At 41.9% G+C, this 13,169-nt stretch overlaps 2 protein-coding genes across 3 annotated transcripts; one reads left to right on the top strand and one right to left on the bottom strand.

The window, feature by feature from the left end:
* The first annotated feature begins 671 nt into the window (after positions 1-671).
* On the top strand, positions 672-4,654 carry LOC120785847 (serine protease 23). 2 transcript variants are annotated; one of them, XM_040120834.1, is made up of 3 exons: positions 672-886; positions 2,388-2,453; positions 2,828-4,654. In XM_040120834.1, the coding sequence occupies exon 3, from the start codon at positions 2,845-2,847 to the stop codon at positions 3,997-3,999; it is 1,155 nt and encodes a 384-aa protein (XP_039976768.1). In that variant the 5' UTR covers positions 672-886; positions 2,388-2,453; positions 2,828-2,844; the 3' UTR covers positions 4,000-4,654. The 2 variants fall into 2 exon arrangements, with proteins under 2 accessions (XP_039976768.1, XP_039976767.1); XM_040120833.1 differs by lacking the exon at positions 2,388-2,453.
* A 563-nt stretch (positions 4,655-5,217) lies between these two features.
* cfl1 (cofilin 1) lies at positions 5,218-12,194 on the bottom strand. The gene is made up of 4 exons (XM_040119378.1): positions 12,037-12,194; positions 7,709-8,019; positions 7,528-7,604; positions 5,218-6,239 (listed from the first exon to the last, which is right to left on the bottom strand). The coding sequence occupies exons 1-4, from the start codon at positions 12,037-12,039 to the stop codon at positions 6,127-6,129; spliced, it is 504 nt and encodes a 167-aa protein (XP_039975312.1). The 5' UTR covers positions 12,040-12,194; the 3' UTR covers positions 5,218-6,126.
* Positions 12,195-13,169: the final 975 nt, after the last annotated feature.

The raw sequence follows: 13,169 nt of genomic DNA, 5'->3' as shown, positions 1-13,169 counted from the left end.
TGGTAAACATGCTTAACATGTTAGAATTGTAATTATGAGTGTGTTAGTGTGTTTTAGGGTCAGTCGTCTCACAGAGCCACTTTCATGACTGTAGGCAATTTGGCTAATCTTATTAGCTTAGTTTATTTACACACAGACATTATTTTCATTAATATCTCTCCATATATACTTGGTGTAAAGACTTAAATAAGTATCAAACCACTTAACTCCACCAAGGAGGTTATATAATCGGCCATGTTTGTTTGTTTGTTTGTTTTTTTGTCAGCAGGATTCCGCGAAAAGTGCTGAACCGATTTGGACCAAATTTAGTTGAGGGATGGAGCATGGGCCAGGAAAAAAAAAAAACCCAGTAGGTTTTTGGTGTTGATCCAGATCATTCACTATAAATTTTATTTTTTTACTCTGAAGTCTGGTGCATGTTGTTTGACAGTGGTCTTGGCGGAGGCCTGCGCGCCACTGAGCGCATTTTCTAGACCGTCTAACCGTTATGGATGTAAAAACGCGCATAAAGTGCGAGAACACGCTGTAACTGAGGGCTGATGTGAAACCGGCGGCCAAACACTGTGTCCCCTCTCAGGAGGCAGGGAGGGGCGGAGGCGGGGCGCTAGGACCGCGAGGCAGAGAGAAAGCACTTCTCCTCAGACAAGAGACTTTTATTCGCGGCTCTGTGTCCGAGCTGGGCGGGTTTCAGAGGACAGCATCTGGAGCTTTATTTGAACCCGCCGTAAAAGAGCGAACAGGGCAAGAAGACGGAGACAGAGAGGAGGGACGAAGTACCTGCCTGAGATGATGAGGACAACCAGGGGAGTGATCCTGAAGGACTCGTCTGATGGGGGGGAAAGGTTGACTGGGATGTAAACACGGACCATCGATCTCTAATCAGGAGGTAAGGTATTAGATTTGGTGATTTGACTGGGAATTGTAATTTTAGACATCCCAGCAGAGACAGGGCAAAGGTTCCCCCTCCCCCTGGCCTGTCTTTACTGGGATGCCCACAAACCGCCAGTTGGGGACACAAAACCACTGTTGCATTCACAGCTTTTATATTTAAATATAGACAATTGTTTTTTGTTTGGATGAAATGATGGTCAGAGATTAAATGAGGCACTTCTGTATGAGGTTTCAGGTGTTTTTCATCTCTCAAATCCGTTTCCTCACAGTCCCTGGTCTCAAACATCCCCACTTTGTGCTTGCATGTTTTATAACAGTATGTTAAAGTGGGCTGCACTTTATTTGACTCTGCTGCATAGATGAGACTGGATAAAATTACACTTAGATGCTGAACAGGGAGTCTTCCACTTCAGTGTTTTTGCATACCTTCCTGTGTCATTTCTGTACACAAAGAATAGCCTTTTTGTAGTTTGCCTCTTACACGCAGTACAATATCTGTGAAAAGATTAATATGCCCTAATGCTTTTTTCTCCTCAAAGTGGCATCCCAGTGTCCAGGCTCCAAGTTAGTGCTGCAGCCCAAAAAACCAGTGCTCTCCCTCCATCTCGCCTCCAGTTATACAGTATGTTGTTACTTTTGTACAGGGTTGTCCTCTGGATCGTTTCGCTGTGGTTTTCATCAGAATGAAACTCTAAACCCTTAGGAAGAGCCGTGGTTTCTGGTTTAGAGCCCGAAAATGTTGTCTAAAGAGTCGAATACTGTGTTTCAACAGTGAAACTGCCTCTGGAAGCCCAGTCATTTCATGGTTTGACATCCCAAAGTCACTTAGGTTGCATCTATCTTACCACAGCCTGGTTAATAGCAGTTGATATTTTGGTCATAAACGTATCCCTTGGATTGTTTTAAATCAGTTGTACTACAGGTTTTATGTCATAGTTTGCCACTTCTTCACCATCCAATTTACCTCTCAGGATCTTCTGTAGCTGGTGTTAACTGCCTGCTTGAAATGTGTATTTTCCCTGCTCCTTTTTGTAACTCTGCCTCCTTTGTAGTGTAACATGCAAAAGCACACAGGTGTGGGGACGGGCCCAACCCTGTCTTTTGTTAGTAATAATGCTCTGTTTTGCCTCAACTTGTTTTTTTTTTTTTCACTTTCTACACACCTGCTCTCTTCGTGCCATGAGTGCCTCCGGGTCCACAGCCTTGTGAGGGGATCGAGTATCTCCTTGTCCCTGCTAATCTGCCCCCGAAAGCCCCACGCACACTGTGAAGTAGTTAATGTTTGATGGAAAACAACGTCTTACCTCTGAGCTTTGACAAATATTTGATTGGAGGGTTTTTATCGTAACCTCCCAGCCTCTTGTTCAACTATTCAGTCTGCCATAGCCCAGACTTTCTGTGTCGTACATCGTGTCTAGGAAACAATATCCTGGTGCTATTTTTAAAAAATGTTGTTTCAGTTAAGCATAAACTGCATTTCTTTCTTTTCCTTCTAGAGCGTTGATCACTCAGCTTTGTTCTGGCTTTTCAGCTATGCCTGTGGCCACTTTGCTTCCTCTATGGTTGAACCTCTCCTGTGCCTTTTTGTACCAAACTGACATTAAAATACTTGTTTGTTCCTGTCAGGCTGAAATCCTGTTTTCCTGGTAATCTATATTATAGGAACAAAAGGTTCATTGTTGCCTCACCACACCAGATGAAACTCAGGCCTGCAGCATTAGATTTTGCAAGCATAAGGCGCTGTGATTTACAATCGACAATCAACTGTGAGAGATTCCAGATTTATTAGGGTTTTGTTTGTTTGTCAGACAGCCTACTTGGGAATGTTTTCCACAGATGATTTCTTCAAAAACACGTAGGAATTCATGCAATCTCTCAAGGCTAAGTTGGTAAGATGTTCCACTCACATATGTGCTTATTTTCTGTGTGGTTGCAGTCTTTTCCGTCACCACGATGAGGCCACGCGAGCACTCCCTCCTGACTCACCTGCTCTTGCTCCTCCAGCTCCTCCTCCCCCTCACCCTGTCCTTCCTGCACCCTCCTCACCCCCCGCCGGCCCACGTCCCCGCATTTGTCCCTCACACACCGACACCTCTCACCCGTTCCCGCTTCAGCGCTCAGACTCAGCTGGACTTCACCACTCACTGCAACTCCAGCTGCTTCCACAGAGGAGAGCGGGATGAGCAGCTGACCGAGAAGCTGGCTTTTGAGACGCTGTACGATGACGGCTCCCGCACGCTCACTACTGTGGATGTGGAGGGTGAGGATGAGTCTGAGGGTGATGCCCGTCTCTTCGCTCACCCTTCACCCAAGAGAGGACCCAGAGTGAAGCCCAGACACAAGCGTGTCCGGCGGCAGATCTATGGAGCAGACGGCCGTTTTAACATTCAGGGCGAAAACTTCCTGTTGGATTACCCTTTCTCCACAGCCGTGCGGATCTCCACCGGCTGCACCGGCGTCCTTGTGTCCCAGCAGCATGTCCTCACAGCTGCCCACTGTGTGCATGATGGGAAGGATTATGTTAAGGGGGCGAGGAAGCTCAGGGTGGGCTTCCTCATCACTCCATCCATCAATGGCACAAAAGCCGACCTCACTTCGGCCAAGAAGCCTCTGGTCCGCTGGGTGAGGGTGAAACGCACCCGTGTGCCAAAGGGGTGGATCCAGGGCCCTCAGGAGGTCAGCATGGACTTTGATTACGCCCTGCTGGAGCTGCGTTGGCCTCACCGACGTCCCTTCATGCGCCTCTCTGTGGCTCCCTCCTCTAATGACCTGGCAGGGAACCGCATCCACTTCTCTGGTTTTGACAGCGACAGACCCGGGGAGCTGGTGTACAGATTTTGTCCTGTGGAAGAGGAGTCCAGTGACCTGATATACCAGCACTGTGACGCCCGACCGGGGGCCAGCGGCTCCGGAGTGTATGGAAGAGTATGGGACAACAGCTTAGAGCGTTGGGAAAGGAAGGTCATTGGCATTTTCTCCGGACACCAGTGGCTGGAGATAGACGGGGAGAACCGGGATTACAACGTGGCCGTGCGCATCACTCCTCTGAAGTTCGCTCAGATCTGTTACTGGGTGCATGGGAACCGACTAGACTGTGTCCAAGACTGAGAGGGACAGAAGTAGTACAAAAGGAGGTTTTGAAAGTATACCATGAAAAACAGAAGAAAGCACAAACTGACTGAAAAAAAAACAGGGTGAAATGTCTTATTCCACCTAAAAAAGGAAGAGTGAAACAGAATTAAATCCATACAAAAATATCAACCTTTGGTGATACACCAGTAAAGCAGATTTACGCAGTTAGTTCTGGATCCAGTCCCCCTTCATTGAGTTTTTTCTCTCCTGTGTTTAATCTGCCCCTCGTAATCTCTGGGCCTATTAAACAAATCTGCCTGTGAGATCATCCCCATGGCATCTCGTAATATGTTTTTTGCTCACAGTCAGTGTTTCCACAGTATTAACATAAACCACTTTTTACGTGAGGGGAAAAAAACACTTTTCCTTGTGTGTGCAGTGTGTGTCAGTAACAGCAGATTATTTTCCAGGTATGATTTGGTAATTTTGATAGCTCTTCAAGGATCCTTCATCTTTATCTGTCACTGTCTGCATTCTGATAGATACACAGCTATAGAGTGCACAGAATAAAGAACTGACAATAGTTTATGGAAAACCACTGATGCCTAACATTTCAGCAAACAGTTTGCTCTTCTCAGTGTGGACTGGAGAGATGGAGTGTTAATTTTATTAAAAAAAAAAAAAAAAAAAAAAAAGCTTGATTATATTTTAATAAACAGAGATTTATAAGTATTTGTCTTCGTGTCTGGTTTCAGGAGTGGTGTTGGGGTATCCTCCTGTGGTCTTAACAGGTACTGCAGCATCAATGGGCCAAAACACCAGGGATGTGCTTCGGCTTGGTTTAAATTGAATTTAAAGCTGAATTAATTGATTATTTAATTGACAGGAAATTAATTTGCAACAATTACTTATTTTTTTCAACCAAAAATGCCAAAGAACCTGGCTCCAACTTTTTGGATGTTTATAGTTAGTTTTTTTGTTGTCCGTGACAATAAACTGACTCTCTTTGGATTTTAGACCTAGTTGGACAAAATGAGATGTGAGTATTTCAACCTGGGATTTAGGACATTTTTATTTTACCATTTTCTGTTCACCTTAACCATGATGCTATTATAGATAAGTGACGCCAATCCGATGCGTGACAGATGATCAAAACCTGAAATACCACATTTGAGAAAATAAGGCCAACAGCTAGTGTTTGCTTTCACAAAACATTGGTTTAAAAAAAAAAAAAAAAAAAAAAAGCAGAACAAGTCAGTAGTTTAATGCTTTTTATTAGAGATAAGGAGACGATACAAAACATCCACCATTCAATATTCAGTCTAAACTCTGACCGCTGGTCTTTCATATACACATCCCCATCAGACTGTCATAACATCAAAGTTTTTAGATTGAGGAGATCCTGGTTTTAACACGTACAAGGAATGTTGTCTGTTTACTACATCAAATGCCATGGTTTTCTGGACCCGGAACTGGAAATAAAAAGGAATCACTCAAGTTTTGGAATTTGCATGTTCAAAAAAAAAAAAAAAAAAAAAAAAAAAAAGAAAAAAGAAAATATATATATTTAACCGTGTTCCCCAGAGAAGGTTTTTGTTGTGCAATCAAGAGTGAATTAGTTCATTCTACATCTAGAGTCAACTACACACACACTTACAGAACTTAACTAGAAGTTTGGCCAAAAAAAAAAAAAAAAAAAAAAAAAAAGTAGTAGGAACGATTATATTTGTCAGTATTTGATGGTTGGAAAACTAAAAGTTGTTGCCTGTCCCTTTCTCTGCAATTTTTCCAAATGGAACCCGGAAAGAACAAAACCCTGTCCTTAATCATGAACAATATGTGTATTTATCATCACCATCATCATCATCATCATCCTTCCTCAGTTGTATCTTAATATTTTTTTTCGTGTGTGTGTTTTGTTCATATCCTTTATGTTGCTTGAACTGGAGTGACAGTCAGCATTTGTGGAATTTTTTTTTTTCCTCTTTAAACTGTCACTTGACCCCAAACCCACCCACAATATCCCTCCCCGAGAGTCCCGCAAATGGTGCTGGTTCTGCTTTTGCCCTTCTCCAAACCACACTGGAATGAACAGCTAAACCCAACAGATGTGTCTGAAAGGCCTCGATCGAAGCCGGAGAGGAAGAGGGGGGGGGGTAATATTTATATAGGGGATCCTTCCAGGCTGACTACTGACGAGCCGCCGAGCTTTTCTGCCAGGGTGTGCCGATCTTTGAGGTCTTCCAAACCGTTCACCTGCCACTCGTGCTTAATACCTGGGGGGGGAGGAAGAATTACACATTGATAAGTTTTTATACAAAATAAATAAATCTCATGGTATCATTGCTTCTATTAAAAGAAGGGTTATGTCAATAGACCGTCAGGTATTCTTTAAAAGAATAGGCAATGTAACATGTCGATTAGTGGGATTTAGAGGTACTGGAGGGCAACTCTTGTTATTTTTGGAAAGATCATAGCTTGTGGGACAGATGCAAACGTTTGTAGGTATGGAAGAACGTTTTTTGATATTCATTTTTAAGACTTCCTGGTGAAAAGCAGCATTAGTGACAAGACAAATAACAGTGAACAATGAAAGGGCTCTGAGGGCCTACTTGGTCAAAACGAACAATTAATTGAATGTGAGATGGCTACAACCAACAGGCTGATTAGTAGCGGGAGGTGTACTTCTACTGTCATGTTTAAAATGAAATTTAAGTAAGGATTTCAATCCTCACTAGAAAACGAACAAACACAGAAGGAAGGGAAAAAAAAAAAAAAAAAAAAAAAAAAAAAATAGAGCCACCTGTGTTTTGGTAGACTTTAGACCTGTGTTTTAAATGGTCAAGTTCAGTTATCAGAGGAAAGAAATGTCTATGCTAAAGGTATTAGACTGAGGATGGCTAGTTTAAGCAAAAGGTTATGTCTATGCATTTAGAGATTTTAAAACTAATTTTTCTGTCCACTTGGGGGCAGCGAAACAAGCCATCTACACAACACTGACATTTATCATCCTATTATGTTGATGTACTAATTTCCTGTTTACATATCCAGCAGACATTAGCATCACTAACATTCATATGTAGTCATGTCTCTGGCCAGCTAACAAATTTAAAAGGTTAAATATTCACTCTCCTTTTAGCTCAGAGTTTAGGAGAAAACCTGATCATTTCTGAGGGAAATATCAGGCTCTTTAGCTGCTTAACGTCCCACTGTTCACCAGCTCGTTGCCAACTTCACCTGCTCCAACAGCAGACACACCATGTACAGTAGGTTAATAAGAGCTTTCCGCCCCGCTATGAGGAGCGGTGAGAGTGAACGGTAAGTGGCGGGCCGTAACACCAAAACGATGAGCTGAAAGACGCCAAAGCTGGGGGTAAGTGTAAAGTCAGGTGTTAATTTGCTGTGGGGTTGTGACTGAGAGCAATTCCACATTTTACCAACTGTTCATAGAAAGATATTGATTAATTCAGCTTTAAGTTTCACATTAAGTAAATTAATGTGTTTGCAGCTTGACGATTCTTAAACTGTTTATACTGTATTATACATATATACACTCAGACTCGCCTTCGAATTTCCTCTTGATAGCATCTTTTGAGCTGGCATAGATCATCTTGCTCTTCAAGGGAGCATTATCTGGAGCCCTGTGAAAGGGGGGAAAAAAAAAAAAAAAAAAAAAAAGTGATTATAGCCAAATGTTTTCATGATGTCCATAAACCCTTCAACATCTGATAATGGCTGCCCTCACCAGAAGATAAAGACCAGGTCCTCCTTCTTTGTTTCTTTGGTCTCATAGGTTGCGTCATACAGGGCGTAGCGGCAGTCGTCTGGGGGCAGCATCTTCACAAAGTGCTGGTACGGGTCCTGGACGGTGGTTCCCAAGTCACCCAACAGGATCTCTTTGCCATCATCCAAAACAATGTTCTTGAGGTCCTTGCTCAGGCAGAACAGAATGGCCTTCTTCCTCTTCCTCTTCTCATCCTCGTTCGCCTGAGCCTTACGCACCTTCATGTCATTGAAGACTGCGATAACTTCATCTGTGACTTTCACACCGGAGGCCTGTGGAGAGAACAATCTGTTGACTCAGAGCCTAATGTATTTACAGTTTAATGTGGGCAGCTGCTTTTACTTCAAATATAGTAACAGAGTATACAACCCAGTTTAATCCAAAAAAAAAAAAAAAAAAAAAAAAAATATATATATTTGGAGGCTAATGATTTTTTTTAGATCAAGTATAAAATGCATTGCTACACTTTTAATTGTTTTCCCTCACTTTGGACTGATTTTTAAAAAATGACCTAAGGATAAAATGTTTGAAAAAAAGTTCCAGTTGATCTGAATGACTGATGGATTAATCAGCTGCTGATAATCATTTAAGTCTCGTCATCAAAAATGCCAAGAAATCACCAGTTGCAGCTTTTCAAAATGTGAAACGATTTTCATTATTGATTAATCTTCCAATTATTTTTTCGATTAACCGATTCATTGTTTTGTCTATGAAATGAGAGAAAAGAGAGAAAAATGCCTACTAAAATTGGTGACCAAGGTGACAGCTTCACATGTTTTGTCTTGACCAACAGTCCAATATCCAAAGATATTCAGTTTACTATCATGAGTGACAAAGAAAGCATACCCTCGTGTTTGAGAAGCTACAGATGGCAAATATTTGACATTTTTAGTGTGAAAAATAACTAAAAAAACAAATAATCGATTATCAAAATATTTGCCAATTCATTTTCTATTGATCAACTAGTCAATCAACTAATCTTTGCAACTAATGTTAACATGTGATAGTATTCTTAGTTGTGTATGATATTAAACTCAATATCTATGGCTTTTAAACGGTATGACAAAATGAGCACCTTAAATATGTCAATTTGGTCTTTAGGATATTGCCATCTCCTGACTATTAATGGACCAAATGATGAATCTATCAAATAAATGACAGAATAACAGAATAACTGTTAGTTGCAGCTCTACTGCACAGTGACATCTTTGTCTAAACAAGACAGCAGTTGCCATCGTGTTCAACAGGGAAGAAGTGACAAGTCGAGTACAGTAAATACGGACATCATGAAACAGGAGAAGGGGCCTGAGAGGGCGGCATGTGACTATCACACACACACAGCAGGAATGCTTCTTTTGAGGACGACGGATAAGGATTGAAATGCAAAGGTGTGGCCGTGCCAAGCTGTTAGCCATGGTGTTGGAAGAGTTCAACTGTGTAATGCAATCTGAAAATCATCAAACTGCCAGTACAATTGGTGCAAATGAAAACATCACCACATCAACAGTCAGTAAAGCCTTTTAGTTCCATCTATTATGTATGAGGTCAGGCTGTAAGCATACTGAAGAATAGTAATAAAATGTGGCCAGACCTGCTTGTTCAAAGTACGCCACCAATCTGTGTGACCGGGGCAGGGCCAGTACGTATAAAACATTGCATAAGTTCTATCTGCAAGCAGAGGGAGAAGCCATGTATCTCCACCATAAAGATGACCATGTGGGTGAGGGTGTGGTCAGGAATTAAGCATTTCAGTGCAGGGTTCAGTCACAGACAATGGGGCTTCTGTTAAAATATAGAGTACAAGTCACAACGCCGAGTCACAGCTGCTCCATAAACTCACTCTGTTTGGTCTTCTGACTCTGTTTAAGGCACTCCACAGGAAAATGCAGTCTCATGAGAAGATGGAAGAAAACTGCTACCTACCAGCAATGTGTTAATGGAAAAAAGAACACTGAGGGAGGAAAAAAAGGAGGAAATAATGGGGCAGGAAAGACGGAAAGGGAACTCTACTGCAAAGCAGCAGGGGCAGGCACTGTATGTTTGCTCAGGGTGTTAAAGGCCTGTGAGCGATAACAATGAATTTTAGAGTAATGATTAACTACCAAACAACCTTAACCACTTCCTTAATCCCGCCATCAATAAAATAAGCGTTGTGATATTTTTCCATGATCCTTGTTGTTACAGCCGTTTCAAAAGTATTTGCTGAAGTATATCGATACTCTTTTTGCATAAGAGTCAGCACGACACATTTCTCACTGCAGTCTTCCTCCATCGTGATGCTGAGAAATTATGACCATATCCTTTGCACTTATAATTTTTCTGTACACAAAAACATGACTTACATAACTTAAGTCAATAAAGTATGTTTCCAATTCGTTCTTTGGCACAATTTGCCACGAAAATGTTTACATTTTGATTATTTTTTAGTTGTGGCAGCAGGCTAATGTCACTATGGTGATCACTAAGCTCCGACCTTATCTGATCTGAAACATGAATACTTTTCTTTTACAGAAGTCAAGGTTCAAGTGACTCAATACAAAATCAAGTCACAATCCAAGTCTTCGATTCCTTTACACACAGTAACAGCTAAGATTTACAGGCTCACAGACTATTACCCTGAAACACAGGCCTAATGAATTTATCTTCAACCACTAGAGAGAAAAAAAAAAAAAAAAAAAAAAAAAAAAAAAAAAAAAAATTTTAAAAATTAAAAGAAAACCTCTGGATAGGGAAAGGGGAAAGTATGCATAACGCAGATTTAGTTGATATCAGGTTGTTAACGGTGCAGACTCAGCAATGAAAGACAATAGACAACACAGCTTGATGTTAAAAAAAAAAAAACTATGTTATAAATAAAATGTATAACAATAATAATAATAATAATAATAATAATAAAGTTATTTTATGTGTTGCTGTGATGCAAAAAAACAAAAAACAAAAACAACGTATATTCTGGCCCTATCCGGTATCTGTATGCTTCACGTATGTGTGATGACTATGTATGAATGAACAGAGGCATCTGTTAATAATTCCCTCTTGGTATTGTGTGGTAGTCTAATGGGGTGACGGCCACGCAGTATGTATAAACTACTGTACAAATTACATGCGCAACTAAGACAGGACCAAAAAAAAAAAAAAAAAAAAAAAAAAGATGCGCAGCAACGGAGATCCAGATAGCGGCCCGTTAGCTTTAGCTAGCGAATCCATCACTGCCATTTAGGCGTTACATAACGGTGACAATCCTGTCAAATATTAACTACATCCGAGTAGATACCTGGCAAAATTCTCAGATCGCAAATGGCAGTAAATGAAATCCGAGTGCAGATCAGTTATAGTACGGTACCAAAGAAAATGGTCTTTGCACCAAATTCAGGGTGGGGCCATGAATGCAGCACACGCACATGTGTGCGCTAGCTTGCTATATAAGGCAAAACTGCTCAAACAGACCATTCGTCTGTCAATTCACACAATTACTGTCACAACGCAACTCAGCTATAAACCTACATTTTGTATATTTAAAATAACTGTGGGCTGAAAACGACCCGATTTTGGGCATGTGGTCAACCAGAGTCCTGAAATACCGTTTGCTAGCGAGCCGTGTACGGACAAAGAACAAGAAAATCACAGCTAGCGCCAGCCATAATGGGTGTCATTTTCTGCGTTTGCTAACGTTAGCTAGTTCAGCTAACAATAGCGTTCCGTTAGCTAGGTGGCCCCGAGGCGCTACTGCACCTGCCGGCGCTGCGCTGCTCCTCCGTGGAAGCACCGACGAGGTGAGTTGAAATAACCTGAACATGATGCAGTGAAAACACTGTTCACAAGCCTCATGACGACGGTGTGGATGTTAACGCAGACAGGGCCTTTTGTACACTGGCTTTATGTCGGCGAAACACGGGCAGATGAACGAAATGGCGCCAGTTGTTTGGGACCATTATTCGTTCATCTGGTCTGTTATCGCAATCTTGTGGAAAATACCGCACGGTAAATTCGCTGGGTATGATGAATGTAGCTTGCGGCTTTGTCGTGCTCTCTTGAAGGCATTACTAGCTGTCCACCCCCTCGCGAAGCGGACCTCATCACTACCTAGCCCCCGTGCTAGCAGCGGCTCCTGCGGCACAGAACCTGCTCGCTATGTTTGATGATAAAAACCAATACCATCATCTACAAAATAAAACACAAATTGACCATAAACCTCCCTATATCTTGTGATTAAGTGCATAAGAGGCAGTGAAACCAGCTAGAAGACAAGGTGTTGTTCCAAAAAAAAACAAAAAAGGCGTTAAACCTACCATTGCTGTAGATAAGACTGTTCAGCGTCTGAGTAGAAACTGAATGGGCTGTGATGGTCAACTGTCGCTCGCGCTCAGACACTGGATACGCAACGTGAACGCGCCTATAAGCGCGACCCTGACTCGATCACGAGCGGGAGCGACCTACTCCTAACCACGAACGCCCGGCTGTTTTTATTTTCTGCTCGGTTTTTACTATTGATTAATGCATTTAATCCCCTGTGAATCTAATCTAATCTAATTAATAATTAGCTTCAGTTCAATGTCTTATATACAGAGATTAAACAGGTAATACAACGAAGCAATAATATTTTTCTCCCCGGCAACGGTTGGCATCCGTTTGAGGAGACTAGTATTTTACCTTTTTTTTTATTTTTGTATTTTTACTACTTCTTTTCCCAGTGATATCTGCGCCTTCTATTAGTAATTTTATCACCTTTGGCGGTGCCGGTCAGCATGCGACAACAAGTCAAACATACTAAACCGGTAGCGGAGAGCATTATGGGAGCATGTGTTTGTGTAGTATTTGAATAAACCCACATATCACTGTTGTTATCAGATATACGATGAAATTATTTAGCAGTGCTTTAGTAATGCTTGATATACTTTAGAATTACGAAGACTATGACTGAAGCTTACGTGGCCAACTATACCTTTATTGCAACCTATTTTAAAAACAAACCATGTGTGTGTGTGTGTATGTATATATATCTATATATCTATATATATATCTATATATATCTATATATATGTGTGTGTGTGTATTTGCATGCTATGTGTGTATCATTGTTAACGGCAGTGTAATTTGAGTATTGGTTTGACGACGTGCTATTAATTATTCCACCAGTGGCGTGAGGAGTGTTTAATAAGTAAAGCTGCTGTGCTGCTGTTTTGACCGACATTCAGCCCGGCGCAAAGCGGGTTTCAGGATGGGAGGAAATTCTCCGCCATCCGTCCCCTCCCTCTCTCCCTCTCTAGATCCGTCTCCCCCTCCCTGTCTCCCTCCCTCCCCTCCGTGCGGTTTTCGTTGAACTCACTTCCAAATATGGAAGCGAACGGCGAGCGGCGGCGGCGGCGGCGGTCAGTGCACGCGCCTCGCTCCCAGCGCGAGGAGGGGTCGGGCCGCGACGCTG

This window comes from Xiphias gladius, chromosome 23, assembly GCF_016859285.1.
Source record: "Xiphias gladius isolate SHS-SW01 ecotype Sanya breed wild chromosome 23, ASM1685928v1, whole genome shotgun sequence".
Lineage (NCBI taxonomy): Eukaryota > Metazoa > Chordata > Actinopteri > Istiophoriformes > Xiphiidae > Xiphias > Xiphias gladius.
This window is presented reverse-complemented; position numbering and strand designations above follow the sequence as displayed.

What these genes read in the sequence shown, in the direction of transcription:
- LOC120785847 (XM_040120833.1), top strand. Translation starts at nt 2,845, where the DNA reads ATGAGGCCACGCGAGCACTCCCTCCTGACTCACCTGCTCTTGCTCCTC.
- cfl1 (XM_040119378.1), bottom strand. An exon ending in GACCTGGTCTTTATCTTCTG is followed by an intron (nt 7,605 to 7,708) that starts GTGAGGGCAGCC and finishes CCCCTTTCACAG; the next exon opens with GGCTCCAGATAATGCTCCCT. An exon ending in TATCAAGAGGAAATTCGAAG is followed by an intron (nt 6,240 to 7,527) that starts GCGAGTCTGAGT and finishes CTCCCCCCCCAG; the next exon opens with GTATTAAGCACGAGTGGCAG.